The 18,718-nt window shown below is 41.1% G+C and overlaps 1 protein-coding gene across 1 annotated transcript in view; it reads left to right on the forward strand.

Annotated features, from left to right (window-relative positions):
- Window positions 1-16,418: 16,418 nt before the first annotated feature.
- DARS1 (aspartyl-tRNA synthetase 1) overlaps window positions 16,419-18,718 on the forward strand; it is a gene marked incomplete at both ends in the record, with an annotated part of 36,479 nt that continues 34,179 nt past the window's right edge. Inside the window, 2 exons of the mRNA XM_079539422.1 lie at window positions 16,419-16,490; window positions 17,653-17,710. Of these exons, the coding sequence (XP_079395548.1) occupies window positions 16,419-16,490; window positions 17,653-17,710 (130 nt within the window). The remainder of the gene's footprint in view (window positions 16,491-17,652; window positions 17,711-18,718) is intronic.

The following is an 18,718-nucleotide window of genomic DNA, read 5'->3' on the forward strand; positions in this document are numbered from 1 at the left end:
TAAAACAATAACAAAACGCTTAACAGTTGCATTTTTCTGTAAGGGCCTGTATAATCAATGAATATACAGATCTTATAATTATGAAATATACCAGAGGCTTTGGCTAAGCAAGTTATCATATCAAAAAGGGAATAAATAAGAGAAATAAGAGTGCTTACCCTTATCCTGGGCTCCCTGTAAAACTCCAAAGGAGGGACCTCCAGAAGAGATCCTTCCCTACTGGCAGTCAGCTCTTAAATGGGTCCAGGAGAGGTGTAGCCAGGCTCCACCCCTTCCAGCAGCACAGGTGATTTGCCTTCACCTGTGCTCCTAGAACTGCCTCATTGCTCGCCTCAGGTGGTCAATCAGAGGTTAGGCCCTGATTCAGCTGTTCTCTTAAAAATATATTTTATATTTTTATATTTAAAAAAAATAATCCCACCACTAACAAGTTTTGGATTGAAAGAAGTTCTCTTTACAGGCAATCCTTTTCAAAACTACTCATCACACACATCCTTGTACTTCTGGTAACTGTCAATGATTGGCTTCACATTAGATGGAATACTGGTCCAGTTTAAAAGAACATTTCCTCTTTGGATATTCAACTAATTCCAACATTTTCTTCAGGGTTTGAGTTTTCACTAAGAAAGCATGCTGCAACAGCCTCTGGTGAAGGCTGACTTAGTGCTCATTTCTGGAATCTGATGTTGAGTGCGTGAGTGGGGGAACTAACCAGCTAGATCAGTCGGTTGCTAACTTAGAGTGGTCAGAGTGTCAGTCTTTGAAACAGTTTATTGCACAACTCTGGCAGAAGAATTTAATTGGAGCATTTTAAAGTTTGTTACATAAGAGCAAGGACTCTCTATTTCTGAAGTTAATAATGAGATTTACGATAAGTATTTCTGCATGTAAAAATGAATACTTCATATCTATAAAGGAGGGGGAAAACACAACTGGACAGCAAGCAATAAATGTGGGCTCTTCTGGAAATGGCAGCGTTTCCTAGGAATCAGCTCATTAATTTTCCCTGGGAGGTATGCAATTGAAATTCAGTGAGAGTTAAACACTTGACTCCCTTAGACTCGTTCAAATCCCAGCTGTAGTGATATTTAGCTAATTCCCAAACTAACTAACAGAAATTAGTCACTTGGCATAGCTATCTAGTTATTGGTCACTGCAATAGATGCTGTCCTCAGCACAGCATTTAATGATGTCATTAAAGGAGCTTGCATGTCTTTGCTGGGCTAGTGGCAGCTGAGGTTACTGACGTGAAAGCCCCATCACCCAGAGTGCCACACAGGGCAAGTAGCTGCCTTAGAGGATGCTTCTCAGTCCCCACAGTAACATCATGTGTGCATATCCAGCTTTCTGCAAGGACTTTCTGATTTCCAGAAGCATGCCTGTTCAACTTGCACAGAATAGCATACTCTGTGAACTTGACCATCCTCACGTGTTCTACCAAATCAATGACATTACGTCCCTCTGTCTTGTATGAAATAAAATTAGGCATCTCTGGAGATCCTTACTCTTTAACAGCCACAGTTTTTCTCCCATTTCCTAGTTTACTTCCCCTCTTTCATTCCTGGTGTCCTTGCTCTGCTGCCAGAAATGTCTGAACTGGTGAGCTCACTCCCCCACTCCTTTCTTCCTTTCTCTCCTTCTCTCTTGGCTGTCCACGGGTTTCAATGGGCTCCTGCAGCTACCCAGGCGGACAGCATTCCGTTGCCATGCAACTCCCTGAAAAGAAGCACATGCTGCTGCTGCACAGACAGAGCCTGCCCGTCTGCTCCAGTGATGCTGTGGCCTAATTTCTACCTCTGTTGTATTAGTTACAAAAGGGAACATCTCCATAGTGGAGGACGGGGGAGTACTGAATTATTTGCACTTCTTTGTTTGTTTGTTTTTTCCCCGCTCCCCTGATTGGGTGCATCCTCTTCCATCTCAGGGCCCCTAAAAGTCATGCATGTCTAATCTGTGTGCACACATTTGGGACTGTTTTCTGGGCTTTGCAGAATACTGACAGTTTTATTTTGGCTGAGTTAACAGTACATACTGATATTTGCCAAGTTTTCCTGTAGCTCTAACTTAAGGGCAGTTTTGCACACAAATTCTCAAGGCGGTTCATTGTTTCCTACCTGACTCTTTATCACCCGGGTGTTGGGTGTTGTGCTGACTTTTTTTTTTAAGGCCTCTTTAGGAATGCAAGCACATCTTTTCTCATTTTCCCTCCTTTCACTGTGCCTTCCTGAGAACAAAGAAGAGCTAACTAAAAAATTCCTTTGGTTTTTCCACACTGAAACTGAAACAGACTGAAGAGATATCAGTTTCATTCATTCATAGGTTTGGTCTGCCTAATGTTCTTAAAAGCCAAGGCCATACAGATTCAGATTTTGGGATGAACTCAGCTCTTCTCCTATAATCCATTGCTGCTATTATAGACGGTACTGTTATTAGATAAGAAACTGCAGTCAAAATAATAAGCAATTCTCCTTATATTTATTGATAACTTCCTTAAATTTATTGCCAGCATGTTTTTATGTTAGTTGCCTTTTGTCAGTTCTGTCACCAACTCAGCAGCTCCCTCAATCTGCAAGCAAAGGTGAACCTCAAAGAGAAACTGTGCTGCATTCAGCCTGACACAGTCTAATATTGCTCTGGTGCTCTGAGGATTCCACTGATTCTCCTCTCACCTCTCGGCTGAGTCTGAGTCTGAAGTCCCAGTTCTCATCTACAAATCCCTAATTTGGTTACTATGCATCTACTTTAAGGGCAACCAAGAATCTTCATCCACCGATCCCTAGACTCAGCATTACAGAACAAATTTCTGCCAGCACTGCTACATCGATGCACACTGTGAAAACTGGGTAACCTCCAGCCAACACTGCCATACCAATAAATGCCTGGTGCAATTGCATTTATGCCACCAGGGCAGCACATTTGTCAGCTTAGTTTGCACCTTTCAAAAATGTGCCATAACTAAACAGAGAAAAACCACAGTGGCGTGGAAAAACATGGAAAAGGCAGGTGCTCCATAACAAGCAGAGCCAAGGCCAGTGCCTGTGGACACGTTACAATTAAGGTTCTGTGAGAACACAGAGATCCAAGAAATCTTTAGAACAGTTCCAGCCCAGGTGCTCCAATTCTTCCCTTCACATCTATGACACAGCACTCAGACACTTTTTGTGATGTCTCGACCTTTTGGTGCACTAAGAAAATTGAAGAGTTTCACATGCTATGAAATCATTGTATTGTTTACAAAATATTTTGAGAGTTTCTGGAGAGAGAAGTCCTATATAAAGGCAGAACAATTGTAATTGCATAAGTCACACATATGCAGCACTACACAGTTCCTCAAACGTCCTTCCTCCCCAAAACACACTCTGCATAAGATGAAATACAACTTTATAGTACTAAAAAAAACCCAAAAACAACATATCTTAACACTACATTAAAAATTCACAGTCCCGTTTGAAGACTAAAAGGGAAAACCTGAAGGGAATCTAAAAGGGAAAATAAGGCCCAGAACTGCATATGGCCACTTCAAAGCTAAAGAAAAATATGAGTTCTTTTTGCCAAAGAGGCAAAGAACTGAAGGATAACAACACAAGTTAATTTGTCATTCCGACACCAATTTCTGACTCACTGCTCAGAGGCAGTCCGTGTGTTACACCAGGTATTTTCAACTCTTGCATCAATTTAAGATGATACTACAATTTGGCTCACTGCCAGGAAGTGGCAAATGAAATTACGTTCCAGTACTTGCACTGTGAACACACAGCTGGCTTCAAAGGGAAATGGACTAATCCTACTTCATTTCCCTTCTTCAGTGTGTGTTTAAAGAGCTTTGGTGTGCTGAAGGAAATGGACCAAAATTCATTAGTTTCCTTCTGATTCAGCCCGTTGCTGTTGGAATGGGAAACAGGGACGGCAGGATCCTACACAATTTCCTTTTGACGTAGACTTTAAGCCAATTCTGCTCTCACTTGTGCACACAGAAATCTGCACTAATGATGCCTGTATTTAAATGCAGCACCTCACAAAGCTGGCTATGATGTATAAAGCCAAAAAAAGGAAAAATAAATATTAAAATAAAAGTACCCTATTTGACTTGATTCCACCGATGTCTTTTGCCAGTTGTGAGAAACTATGCATAACTGAGAAGAAACTCAGAAAATCAAGAGATGAACTAGAAAGAAACGAAAAAAAGAGAAGGGGAAAAATCAATAGAAATTGAAAAAAGAACAGAATAATTTTATAAATGTATCATATACATTATATGCTATTCAATGAAAAACAACAGCAAACTAAAATACCAATTACAAATGGCTAAACTAAACCGCAGGCATTATTCTGACTTTTTAAAAATTTTTTTGGAGATGATTTATGAAATAGAAACATGAATTTTAAATCAGTTAGCCTGGACAGTAAGTTTTTCCTCTCATGCATGAACAGACCTCTCAGTGTTGTTCTTCAGAGCTCATGTTATATTTACACGAGCTTTTCCAAGGTTACTGGAAGCAATTGGGTTTCAAGTGATTCCAGGCTGTATTCTGTTCAGTTTAAGGCCAAAATATTTGAGACACAAAGCCAGAACGCCCATTTTTCCAAAGCAAACCTAAAACTACCACCTAAGCAGAAAATGGCTTGTGACAAACAAAGGAAGAAAGCTACAAAGTTCATAATAAGATCATGGCTTGAGTTGAATCAAATTGGAACAACATGTAAAAAATGTTTTATCTTTTTTTTTTTTTTTTGTAACTGCAGTGAAGAAAAAGAAGCATTATTGCTGAGCTGAAGAGTCTCCCCAGTTTCCACCGTCATAATTTAAATCATGAATGGACTTACGACACTGCTTTTCCCTAGCAACTATGAATACATGGGATTGAAGCAGTATATCGCACAGAAAATTATCCCAGACACGGAATCAACTAAAAAGCTTTTAAAATAGAAACACTGTGTCTGAGAAGTCAGGAGCAACACTCTTGGAGAAACTACAAGCTCTCTGATGTTGCAGAAGACTTTGCATTACCTGCAGAATGACTTAAAACAAGATTATTTTTCTTTGTTATTCTAGGTTAATTTCCAGTCTTTGACCACAAGGCCATAATTTCAAATGCTATTCAACCTACTGTAGAAGGAGTTATATGACATTCATGACTTGTACAGATTGAAAGCTTGATACAGAAACAATGGCATAGCTACAACAATAACACAGACAGTCTGCTCTCTTTGTGTGTACAGCCTATTTTCTTACTCAAAGGTTGAACTTTGCATCCCCATCTTTAGTTGTAATTAATGAATACTGAATGGCAAGAAATCAATCACCGCTTGTAGATGATATCTCATTTCATTTGCTTGCCTGTGATATTTTACAGCTCAAACATCCAAAGTCAAAACTAGCTTAATTGGGCATTTTTTCCTCATTTCTCTTGGTTAGCGTACTTCAAATTGATTGCAAAGTACAAGAGAGTAGATGGTATACAGACAATTCTATCTCAATCAGATCACTGCATATAACATTTTCTTAATCATTTCTTGTTTGCTGCATTTCTCTCTCTGTTATTATTATTCTTGCTTGCTACATGGATTACACAAAAGAGTTTGCTTGTTTGTTTTGTATTCCCTTTGCAAAATCTGCATTCTCTTTCTTCCTGTTTCCTCAGTTTTCTTCTCTCTCATACAGTCCCATCTCTTTTTGATCCTGTTCTGCATGCAGACTGTATTTCATCTGGTGATACCTCAGCGTTCCCTCCAAGTAAAGTATTGTGGATAAAACCACTTTCTAAATGTATCTGCACCTCTAACAGAGACAAAATTTCATTTTTACTGTCAGAAATATTTCAGCTTGCAAAAAAATCCTGTAAAACCTCTTCTTCATTTCTAATTCCTAAGATTCTTGGACTGTTTCTTTGAAAATCAAAGTGAAATCCAAAATGAGAAATGCAGTTCCATAACTTAACCAACCACAGAGACAGATTTACTATTTACAAATGGGAGTTAGGAGCAGAATGGCGCTCTCAAAGACATAACCGGAAAAGAAAAGATTCTTTGATTTATATCAAAGATGTCCGTAAAATTTCAAATAGGAAGTACTGAAAATCCGAGGGACTGATATTAAATGTTGCAGCAATAGGGAGAACACAGCAACAGAGGAACACCTGCACCCAGAGCCATTTTTGACAGGTACCAACTGGCCCCGTCCGTCTGCAAACAAGACTGAATTTGCTATGGAAACCAATTCAGGCTGCCCAGTGGAGGGTCAAAAGTGAAAGGAAAGGAGTCAGAGGGCACTAGCCAGTGTGCACTGTGCAAATGCTTGTGCACACAACCTGGACAACAAAGGCATGTTGTTCTCTCATCCATGGTTAAGAGGAACAGGGATCAAGAATGCTGTGTAACATTACAGTGACCTTGGAAATAGGTACTCTGCAAATGCATGATGGTTTGTTCTGATCATATGCACAGATGTACCACCTGCATCCAACAACCATACTACCTTTTTTACACACCACAAACTAGGAGAAGTTAGATTTGATATCTGCAAACTTACTCTCACTCACAATCTATGACCTGTCAATATTACCCTGACTCCTTGCTTCTCCAGATACAAAATATCACAAACTACCACTCAATATTCTCAACTGAATGTATGGCCTCCTAAGCCATAAGGTTAAGAATTTTGATATTACATTAAAAAACGTATTTCCCAATTCAATGACGAATGTACTTGCTCTAGTAATTGTGTCCAAATGAAGAAAAATGAGTCTTTTTTAGTGGAAAGCCATTTAGAGGAAGCGGACGTATTAAAATCTTCTCCTGCTCAATCATGGATTAAGCAGCTGTCTATTTACCAGGGCTATAGAAAGACTACAAACAGAATCTAGTCTATTATTATGTATTAAAAAGTGAGCTTTATGGATGAGAATGCCCTCACTTGCTTCACTGTACCAGTTCAAAAAACGCAATTTTAAGTTACTGAGAAATGTGGAGAAATCACATTAAATGCTTCCATTATCAGTACCAAGTGTGCCCTCTTATAACTTACATGGGAAAACTGCTTTGAAGTGCAAACCCCAGCATTAGTTTAAATGACTAGAACAGAATGCCAAACGATGCTTCAGCAACACTTAGGAAAAAATATTTTAAATTTACCTTCATTTGTTTGTTTAATATCTATGTCTCTGGTTCTAGCTAAGACAGGCTAGCTGCAACACTTACAAACTTTGCTGATATTAGGTGAAGTCTGGAGCAATGGAGCCGTGCCCACATTAACCCAGGCCTGCTGTTTTTAAAATGCAGTAATGCCTCCAATGACCACGCTGTGGTTTCTACACTATCTCAAAATAAAAGAAAGAAAAATCTAATGCTTTCAGCATACAGTTTGAACTGCAAGAACTTTTATGCACCTTTATTGATGTTAACCTCGTGATCATGCATTAGTTTTTTCCTATATCACAGAATCATAGAATGGCCTGGGTTGAAAAAGACTGCAAAGATCATCTGGCTTCAACCCCCCTGCCATGGGCAGGGTCACCGACCACTAAACCGGCTGCCCAGGTTATTTCAGAGCAGAAAAAAAGAGAAAAGAAGCAAAAAGCAGACTGACTTTTGCATTCCCCTTTTCCTGTTGTTGGTGAAAATTGTCAGTAAGTTAATATAAATGCCTTCTTTATAGCATCCCATCTGTATGCTCTTGGAAAAATCAATCTGGATTTGTTCAAAACAAACTGCTCTTTCAGATGCTCAGTTAAAAATCTTTTACTAAGGTTTGGGATTTCTTTTTTTTTTAAAGAAACAATGATAGATATCAAAATGATTTGATATCACATAATTATGAAAATGTTGTATTGTAAAACAATCCCAACCAGATACAGTAACTTGTACCCAATTGTGACTCAAATCTACATCATTTACTGCCACAGTAGTGCCACAAATAAACTTTGCAATCATGAAAAGATGACAGAAGTGCAGTACATAGTAGATAAACACACACTGAGCTTCCTGGCCATTCTCAGTCCTACGATCATAGACTGATTTGGGTTGGAAGGAACATCAAAGACCACATAGTTTCAACCCCCTGCCATGGGCCCACTACACCAGTTTGCCCAAATTCCCATATCCAGGTTGGCCCTGAACACTTTCAGGGAGGGGCATCCACAGCTTCTCTGGGCAGCCTGTGCCAGTGCCCCACCACCCTCACGGTAAAGAATTTCTTCCTAAAGTCTAATTTAAATCTATTTTCTTTTAGTTTAAAGCTGTTACTCCTTGTCCTGTCACTACACTCCCTGGTAAACTGTCCCTCCCTCTTTTCATGTAGCTCAGGATGCAGTTGGCTTTCTGCTAGTTCACATTAAGTTTTTCATCAAGCAACACTCCCAAATCCTTCCCCGCAGGGCTGCTCTCAACCCATTCATTGCCCAGCTTGTATTTGTGCTTGGGATTGCCCCAACACAGGTGCAGGACCTTGCACTTGGCCTTGATGAACATCATGAAGTTTGCACAGGCCCACCTATCAAGCCTGCCAAGGCTTCTCTGGACAGCATTCCTTCCCTCTAGCAAGTCTCAACTGCACAGCTTGGTGTCAACCACGCAGCTTGGTGTCGTCTGCAAACATGCTGAAGGTGCACTCAGTCAGACTGTCTGTGTCACCAACAAAGAAGTTAATGAGTGCTAGTCCCAACACCAAGCCCTGACGAACATGATTCATCGCTGGATGCCCCCTGGACATCAAGCCATTGATTGCAACTCTTCAAGCACAACCATCCAGCCAATTCCTTATCCATCAGATGTTCTACCTTTCAGATCCATGTCTCTCCAAATTAGAGACAAGGATGTTGTACAGGACAGTGTCAAATGTTTTGGCTTTGCTATTGAAGTATATTTACATGCCAATGGCCCAGCTAAAATTATAAACTGGACAGATGCACACAGTATATCATTGAATCTTATAATCGAGCTGTTGCAGGTGTAACATCTAAGTAAGAATTCAGGAGAAGTTTTCCCTCTTTAAAAAAGAAAAAGATCTAAGGCGAAAAAACAAATTTCTTTCTTTCAGGCTATATGTCACTATACAACTGTTAGAGCTTGTGTTTAACACTAACCAGTCCAGCTGGCTTCTTTGCTTTCGCAACAGTCTTCATAGCTTCCTTCAGTTGTTTTCTACAGTCTTCCTTTGGCTCGCCATGTTTATAGCACTAGGAGAGGAAGAAACAAAGCAATTGTAAAGCTTGTTAAGAAGTAGTTTATGTACTATTAAAGGTGGCCTCCCCACTTCCAGTTCCATTTGTTCTTCTTCCTTCCCAGAGTGGGTCAAATCTTTCCATTTAAAATCTGAGCACTCTTTAGCAGTCAGATCTCTGAGAAAAGCATCCAAAGCTAAGTCCCGATCTGTCCCAAGCTTCTGAAAAGCTTAGATTAACATTCTAAAAAGCCAAAGGATCACCCCACAGCAGTTAGAAATCTACAGATGTACTGGGATGCAACACAATTCTCATGTAGTCTTCGTACTGGGTGAAGAACTGCTGATCATGGCAATGCAGGTAGCATAGTGGCAGTCTCTAAATGAAAAAAAACTGAAGATGCACATCTCAGAATGACTCACCCTACAGAGAAACATGCCTTTGCAAACAGCTGTGCTATACAAGTACCGCCTATTAACTCTTTCTCATTCGTTCATCATACAGCACTCCAGTGGAAATTTTAATCCTTATCTATCTGTATTCTTTAGAGCATTTCCTGTTCTGTTTCAATAAGGTCAGCCAGGTTAGTTGACACTCACAGAACTTTGCTAACCAGGATCTGAAATGGATAGGGGTGTCAGTGGTTCAGTTGAGGATGTGGTTTCACATTGAACTTCGGTGTAAATGCAAGTTGCCACAGGAGCTATGTGGTCGCTTGCTTTCTTTAAGAGAAAGTACTTTTTTTCTTTTAGAGAGTACCCTGGACCACCAGCCTCTAACGCTTGCACAGGTAGAAAGGGCTACTGCCCTATAAAATATTAATTAATTATGGAAAATTTACATATCCATACATTTTTTCATTTGTAAAAAAGAGATGGGATATCACAGGTTAATTGTCCTGTGTACCTGTTACCAGCTGTGAACATACACTTTACATCTTATCACCTATAAAAACAGCTAAGTGTAGCAGAGAAACATCCATGGTAGGACAAAGAACTAGGAGTTCTGTGTGCACTCCCCACAATTTATAACATCCTAAAGTTTATAAATGTCTACAAGCTTGCTCAACAGACAAGGGTGAGAAGAAGTACAGCAGAAAAAGCAGCTGCAGCTTGTACAGCATACAGCTCACACTGATGTCCCCAGAACTGGAGGTGAGCATTTCACTTAAACACATTGCTTGCTCAGGATTAATATCATGTTCTCCCTGCTCTCTCTGGAAGAAGCAAACAAAATGTTTCTAGAACTCATGCTTGCCTCACATAAAAACATAACATGTCAGGTTGGCAATGTGAGATGTTCAAAAATGAAGGCCCAGGTCTTACAGAGATGTGATAAATTTGGCACTGTATATCACTCCCGCTACCTGAATAAGAGGAGAACTTTAATTTCTGGGTGTTCAGACCAGTCTGAAAATATTATTTCAATTCCATATAAACTAATTAACTTCAACCCCAAATATTACAGTTGTGAATCTGTTCTGATCAAATTTAAAATTTCTACTATTTCTGACACGTGAGCCATCCAAAATGACCACCAGTACGGAAATTTAAATGATCAGAGCACATCTTCATTTTTTCCCCTGAAATTAAAACGAACCACCTGCTTTATTTTAAAACTCAGGAAAGGAAAATCATATAAACTCAGAATAAATAAATACAAGTCCTCCATAACCAAAATGTTTGCAATTAAAAGAAATTCAGAACAGAATATATCTCTTAAAACAGAATTTTCTGAGTATCTTTGTCTAAAGCCCCCATCAAATAAAATTTGATTTTTCTTACTATGGCAAAACAAAAGGCTGAAGTCATACCTAACCCAAATCACATCATCCTAGTGAGAGGGAATTATCTCAGTTTACAGGAGAGGATTGATCCTAATGGTGTCTGCCTGAAGCTCTCAGGTAGAGAAAAGCTTGAGCTGTAATGGCAGTGTGCAGAATGACCCATATTGCCTTTTGGCTAAGTGCTACTTCTAGCAGGCTTTAGAAGTTTATCATCACTATATGGTAATTATGACTTTTCTCAGACACAAAGAATTATGGCTTTTATCAGTGGCTCATGCCAAATCTGAGTTCTTAAAAGAAATCAGCCCAAAGCAGGTGCACAGAGCTGTCAGACCTTGAAATTTGTTTTGAAACCAACCACCTGTTAGTGTAATTGTGTAGCTGTTTTTCCTGGCTTATGGGATTTTAGTTCAGCTGTTGTTCTCATGCTAACGCTTATTTCCTCTAGGAATCAGCCTGTCTGTTTACGCAAACTTACACATTTCTATGTGACTGTCTTCAAGCCTGATTCAATGCATACATGCACAATGTCTGTTGTAGCACCTTTACCCAATAATACCCTTTATTTACAAACTAGCTCAGCTGCTTCAGGAAAATGTCTGAAAAGCAGCGTGTACCATCCTGTTTGTCACACTGAATCACTTACATGACTCGACTCTGTTTCTTGTTTGTTTTAGACAGCAACAAAGAACTTGCAGTGGATGATCTCAAAGATCAGATTTTATGTGGGTGCCTGACTCACGTTTTACTGATAACAGAGCACTGTTCCTGCAGCTGAAAGAAAGTTCTTAGTCAGGATTTCTACTGAAACCTCTGTTTCTAAAGGTTTACAGCTTCACCCAAAGCCAACTTTGGGTTAGAAGTTATCAAAGACACTCGGTGCACAGGAACACTTAATCAAAAAATCTGATAGAAAAATTCTGCCTGCGTGTGAGATAAAGGTGTAAAAATTATGATCAGAAAGACAATGGCTTAAGATGCTTTTTGTAAATGAGCAATGGCGTCTAAGAAATAACAATGGGCTTGCACTTAAGGGGCTAGTCAGAACTGCGGTTCCTTTATGCTCCAGATTGCTGTTTTCAGCCTCCTTTGGACAGGAGCCACCTCAGAAAAAGAATTGGGCACTTGGGTCAAAACAATAGATGAGCTGTTCACGGAACGTCTCCCGGCACACTCGTTCCGAGTCATCCTGCAGCTCCACACTGCCCTCCAGGGAAGGCTGTCACCAAAGTCACGAAGTATCCCTCAGTTTCCCTCACCCGGGGATTATTCCTCAGGAATACACATAACGCGAGTAAGAGAAATATAGCTGACGTGAACATATCCAGAAGCTATTTCCTGACATAAAATCGGTAAAAGATAAATTATAAAGATTAAATATTCCACGCGTTCTTATTCATGCACAGATAACTGCTATCCAAACGCCTTTCTCAAGCATCATACAGAGGAAATGATAAACAATTTATGGGTGATAGTTCATAAATAGAAGCAGTGCTGTATATCCAGTGGGCACAGATATTTCATAGTGAAAGACATGATTACTAGGTTTATGCAAGACATGAAATGTGAGTTGTTAGCAGCTATTTAGAATCATTTTTGGGCACAATAAACGGTTGACGAGATTTATCCTATTTAAATGTATTGCCCATCCCTGACTCTAGTGCATGTTGTCTTGCTTTTATCAGTAGGAATCCTTTCAAAATGGAGAAAAATTGAGAAACTCAGTTGTTTACCATTGTCTTAACTTAAAAAGACTACATCTTTGTGCAGAGTTCTGTTAAAAGAAATCCTGCTTATCATAATCACGTACTTCCACAAAGTTCCTGTTTTTTTAGAAGTCTTATTAATTGCAAATGTTGTTTACTAGAGGAAAACCGTGATTGAACCTCTGAAACAAAGAGAATAGTTGCAACTTTAATCCTTTCAATAAGCCTTTGTTTCCCATTGACTAAAAACTTCCTAAAGGAAGGAGAGCTGCGAAAATCCAGGAAGGAATTAGATTTGCCAAATTCTGTTCCTACTTGGATTTAGATGCAAAGCCTTTGTTGCTCATTGTACAAATGTTTGAGTAAAAAAAGAATGATCAATGTATTAAAAAATACATTTTTGCCAGGGTTGAAATTTATAAATAGAAGAGCTTTCTTTAACCACTGAGAACTATATATTTTTTCTTCCTTTTTGTTATCTAAGAGGAATATGGGTTGTGGCCTGCTGAGAACCAAACAAGAACATAGATACATAAATTAATATGGGAAGGAAAAATCAAGTGCAACCTCTTACTTAATATAAGCGTGCTTTGTAGCATCCAAAAGAAAGAAATCTTCGAAATCCCTTTCCATGACAACGAGTAATTGCATACTGGAAAGTACACTACTGTGGCAATAAAGCTGAATTCCCAGAAGACCTCTCAGAGACACTACCAATTTGTTTTGTATTTTTTTCCACATGCTCCCGTTAACTCTGTACCACTCTGTGCTCTTTGGGTTTTAACTAGCCAAACAACAAAGAGTCTAGGTAAATATATTCTCACTTAGTGGATAGGCCACAAGCCTTTTCCATTTCATAGCTAAAATAACATAACGCAATTCTTATCTCCTTCTCATCAATACAGTTCATATGTAACTGACAATTTCTTGAAAATTAAAGAATACTTGAGCAACCATTTTTGCAAAGTGCTACATAGGAATAGACTGTGGAAGGTGCTGCCTACTGTCAACTTCTCATGATTCCAGTGTTAGTGTTGTATAGTGTGTGGCCCCAGCTCTTAAGTAAAACCATCACTATCTTTTAACAAAAGTATGGCAAAAGTTTGGCAAGGCTCGGTTGCAACACTGAACTGGAAAGGCTACACTATGAGTTCCAGAACGGCAGACAAAGAAATGCTATGGTTAACATCATATCCACACTGTTTACTGCTAGCTCAAACTATACAGGGGGCTGGTGATCTTCAGGATAACCAGAAACAAATGCCTCTGGATCCCTAGTGAGACACAAACATCCTTATAACATTAGTAAGACAGATATACCTGTACCTTATGTTTAGGATATTGCAGGTTATTGCCTAAGTTTCAAGGATATATGAAATATTTACCAAGACCTAAAGATTTTCCTGTGTGTTAATAGAAATGTGTGGAGTACATCCCCCAAACCACCACAGTGTTGAGATTATATTAAACTGTAGCTACAGAGAGAGGAGCAGGACTTCTGCACCTCAGTCTTCACCACAACATCTGACAAGCTGCCCTCTCCCTTTAAGATAGAAAAAGCAGTTTTAATTTAAACTACAAACTGTGGACCAGGTCTCAGCTTGGCTTTGCGATTCACTATATGCCTGAGGGATAAATTATTTAGCATTAGCACATGGTATGTCATGTCTTGTTACTTAAGTGGACTATGGCTCCCATCCAGGCATCCCCTCGGGGCCCCCCGATTGGCTGCGGGTGATGTCACCTCCATTTGGTAATCCTTGGAAGCCCCAGGGACAGCGCTGGCGGCTGCAGGTCTCCCAGCCCCTCTGCACTGGGCCCGGCTTGACTCCCGCTTACCACTCCAAGGTTCACTGCAGGTACTGCCCCAATTAAGTGATTTGCAATAACGGTGCAGCGAGACAGAAGGTGCAGCAGATGAGCTGCAGCACTGTCACGTAGTATTTTGTTCCCGTAACTGAAAAGTTGTAATACATTTAGCAAGAGGGATATGGCAAAACAAGTTGCTGCTACAGACCCAAATTACATCAAGAATTTGAAGGGTTTGTTTAAACAAAATAAATACTATCAGGAAATTAATAATTTTGTTTTCAGTGTATTGTAGAATTTTTTTATTTTTATTTTATTTTTTTTTTTTAACTGGTTTAGCACTGCAAGGCAAAGGAAATGACCCAAGAGAATGAATTCTGGAAAATGCTTCTTCTGAAAGTTTGGCAATGGAATAATTAATTAAAGTGCCCCCTAAGTGGCTATATTTTATTGTCAGTTAACACCCCCATTAAGTTAAAAGGGTTTTTTTCTTCAGAACCACCTTCAGGTTATTTGTCCACGGGGGAAATACTCATTATGCTATTCATTACTGCAAAGCTCCCAGCATAAAACCAAGGGTTACAGGGTTGTTATTGAATTTTGCAGCAAAGGCAGTGAAATACCAAAGATTGCAGAGTACAGTCATGCAGATGGTACTGATCCCTCAGTGATGAGGCACGAGATCTGCATCTGTTAGTTAAGGCTCAGCAGTGGTTCTGCTCAGCCTTGTGACACAAGTGACACGCTGCAAGAAATCCACGTGCTTTGTTACTGTTACTGTTTAAATGGACTGCATGATACCAAATTGTGTCTTCTGGTGAGTAGGGACGAGAATTAAGTATGGTTTGTCTCTTCTGTTACTGGCTCTTTATTACTTGCAGTAGTGTTTTCCATGAGAAGAAAGGACTCTGTGAAAGCTAAGCGGACTTGTAGCTGTGAAGTAGTAATTCTGTGAAACAGAGGGAGAAGGGGAACTTTGCGAGGGGATTCCCACCAGAAGAAAGGCTGAACCGATGCAGAACAGAGCACTGTAAAATAAACAACTGTAGAGCAGGAAATGAGGAACTCTAATCAATACTGCAAGGATTAGTTAGTCAAATGTGTGAGTTAAAAGCTGCAGCTTAAATCAGGCCCGCTAACTCCCTCTTCTTTTCCTGCATAAAATAAACTAGCTCTGGCCATAGGATTCAACAGCTGCTAGCAACTCCGATTGTAGGCATTCTGAAAGCTGGCACCTGCAGCCATCCCCAGCCTCAAAACTGCAGCGCCGAGTTAAGCACCCAGCTGCAGGGAAACACCTGGATTTGCTCTTACGTTCAATCTCCTCAAATGACCAGAGCTACTTTGGGTCTTAGCTAACTAATAATAGAGGACCAGGAGTAGCAGGAAGAGAGGAGCGTAACCTATCAGGCTAAGACGGAACAAAAAAGCACTTTGGTTCACAAGTCCATCAAAACCCATCGTGTTAGCAGCAGCGTGTCGCCACGCCAGCTCAGCCCAACGTTTTACCTCAGCTCACAAGGCGCCAGATGGCACAGCAGGGCAAACGGGGACCAAACCCATCCGCTGTGCAGCGCCAGTGCCGCGCTCCAGAGCAGCGCGCTTCTGCTGTGGCGTGACAGATTTCAGTGCTGTATGTGGCTGCAGGAGCTGCTGAACTACGTCAGGACAGCGGCGGATTTGTGAAACGATCACTGTTTGGGCTGTTTCTCGCCTTAGGGGAAGCACGCAAAGCTTTCGCAGCGCCCACCACCCTCACGGACGCCGCTGCCGCTCAGCCACGCCGAGGGACTTCGCACCGCCCACAAGCAGCCGTTAATCACCAAAGGCTGCAGCTCGAGTCTCGCGATAATCTCGCCGATCGCGCGAAGCACGCGCCACAATCTCGCGGGAGGTTGGCGCGGGCCAGCGGCGCGGGGCCGAAGCGAGGCGGGCCGGGCCGTGAGGTACCGCAGCAAGATGCCGAGCGCCGCAGGTCGCGGCCAGGGCAAGGACCGCCGCCCGGACAACGAAGAGCAGCCGGCGGCCGACGTGGGTCTCCGTTGGGAGCGAAGGGGGGGAAGGGGCGAGCGCGGCGTCGAGGTCCCCAGTCCGCTGAGAGTAAAGGAACCGTGCCCGAGCTGGCCGCGGGGCCGGGCGGCGTGCCGTGGGTGGGCGGGTCGGGCTCCGGTGAGGAGTCCGCTTGTTTGTCCTCCTCTCCCCCTCGCTGGGCGCTGTCAATCGGTGCTCGGCTAAGTGCCTCGCCCTTGTCCCATCGCGCGGTGTGTCCCGAGCCCGCGGGCCTCCTGCGTGTCGCCGAGAAGCGTCGCAGGAGCGCAGTGCCCGTGTGCCCCGTCAGCAGAGCGCTGAGCCGCAGCACGGCCCGCTGCGTGCTCACAAGCAGGCCTCTGCTGTAGGGCCTCAATGGCTGCTGCTGGCGTGGCGGGAGGTTGAGCCTGAAGGTCTCGAATCAGCGCTGAAAAGCCGTGGGTTCCTATTTCTTCAAGAATAAAGATAATGGAAATCAGTTCGTTTCACTATAAAGTCAGTGTTGCTTTCTTTTGAAAGGCTGAATGTGTGTCAGTGACAAGGAATTCTCATTATAGAAGGCTTCTGTAAAAAAAATTTGTATTTAGACCACGGTTGAGCAGAAGTAAAATAGCCAGGAACCCCAGTGAAAGCATTTAGAATGATGTTATGTGCATTTACTGGATAGAACAAAATAAATCAGTGGTTTGTTTTATTTGGAAGTGTGAGGGCTTAGAGTTGGAAACTATATGTGGAATTGAGATCTTTTTAATAGACCCTGCCCCAATGTCTTCCATAACAGATTTTGTTAGTAGTCTGTCAAGCTTGCTTATACTGTCATGGCAGTCTGCTGGTTTTCTTGGTGTGCCTGAATATTGGAAGGAGGTGCTCAGCAGTGGGTCTTCTTCCATGGTGCTTCATTACATTTTCAAGAGTAGGCTCTTCATACAGGCATTTGTACTAAGTTCTATGTAGTGAATAGTGATCCTAAAGTGTGTTTCCTTTTGGAATTTTTCTTGGAGGGCACAATTCTTTCACTTATATCTTTGAGATTACATTGTCCCTGAAACACCACTTCTTAACTGAAGTATTTTAGCTATTTGTTTTATAGTACCTCAGTTAAGTAATGATTTTGTTTATCCTTTTGTGTGTGCTTCTTTGATGTGTGTTTCTTACCTTTTCTTAGGATTATGCGAAAGAAAGATATGGAGTGTCATCAATGATACAATCCCAAGAGAAACCAGGTCAGTTTGGAAAAAAAGTGTTTAAAGAAAAGGGTGGCAAAAAGGTTACCTATTGGATATGTTCACTACTTGTTTGAAAAATCATTTACCAGACTTTCTCATTCAGATCCTGCTGTCATTCTTTCCCTTTATTTGAGTATGCTTGGCACTTGTGAGGTTGTATTTGGAGTGCTGTGTCCAGATTTGAGCTCCTCAGTGCAAGGAGGACATTGCCAGCGTGTCCTGCGGAGTGATGCCAGACTGATCAGGGGCTGGAACACAGGATCTATGAGGGAGATTGAAGAAACTGAGTTTGTTCATCCTGGAAAGGAGGCAGCTGAGGGATGGTGATCTTGTTACTATCTAAAGCTGCTTATCGGAAGAGTGTAGAGAAGGTAAAGCAAGACTGGAAATTGTGTGGCATTTGGACTGGAGGTCAAGAAGACTCAGGTTGGAACACAGAACGCTCTGATAAGACAGAAGAAAAAGAATATCATGATAATGGTTGAATATCAGAGTAGATATAGAGTAAGGACCATGCCCTACACAGCCTGTCAGTTTTTCTCTGATGCTGCAGGTTTGACTTTCTTGTATTAAATTATTGTGGGTTTTTTATTTTAATGATACACCAAGTCCTGGAGATGTCAGGGTTGGTTGTTTGTTGCTTAGAATAAGTTCTGCTCTGGCTTGCTGCAATGGCTCATTCTGAGTAGATATATTAATATTTATGGGCTGTATTGTTATTCATACCACTGTGAATTCAGGGAATCTTCATTTCATACTGATACTAAATTAGGATTCAGAAAGACTTGTCAGCTAAAGAACAGTGTTCCAGGTCAACATCCCAAGAAACATTAATCTTCACATTATTCAGTTCATGAAACATGAATGAGAAAAGGTAACAGACTGCCTTCTGGTAACTCTTTCGTAGTGGAATGTAAAAAAGAAACATCTTCTTTAACAAGGTAATTTTTTTTTTCTCCTCTGAATGGTTGTTTTGGTTGACCTCTCAGAGAAATGCAAAGAATG

This window comes from Tetrao urogallus (genome assembly GCF_951394365.1).
Source record: "Tetrao urogallus genome assembly, chromosome: 8".
NCBI classification, from domain to species: Eukaryota; Metazoa; Chordata; class Aves; order Galliformes; family Phasianidae; genus Tetrao; species Tetrao urogallus.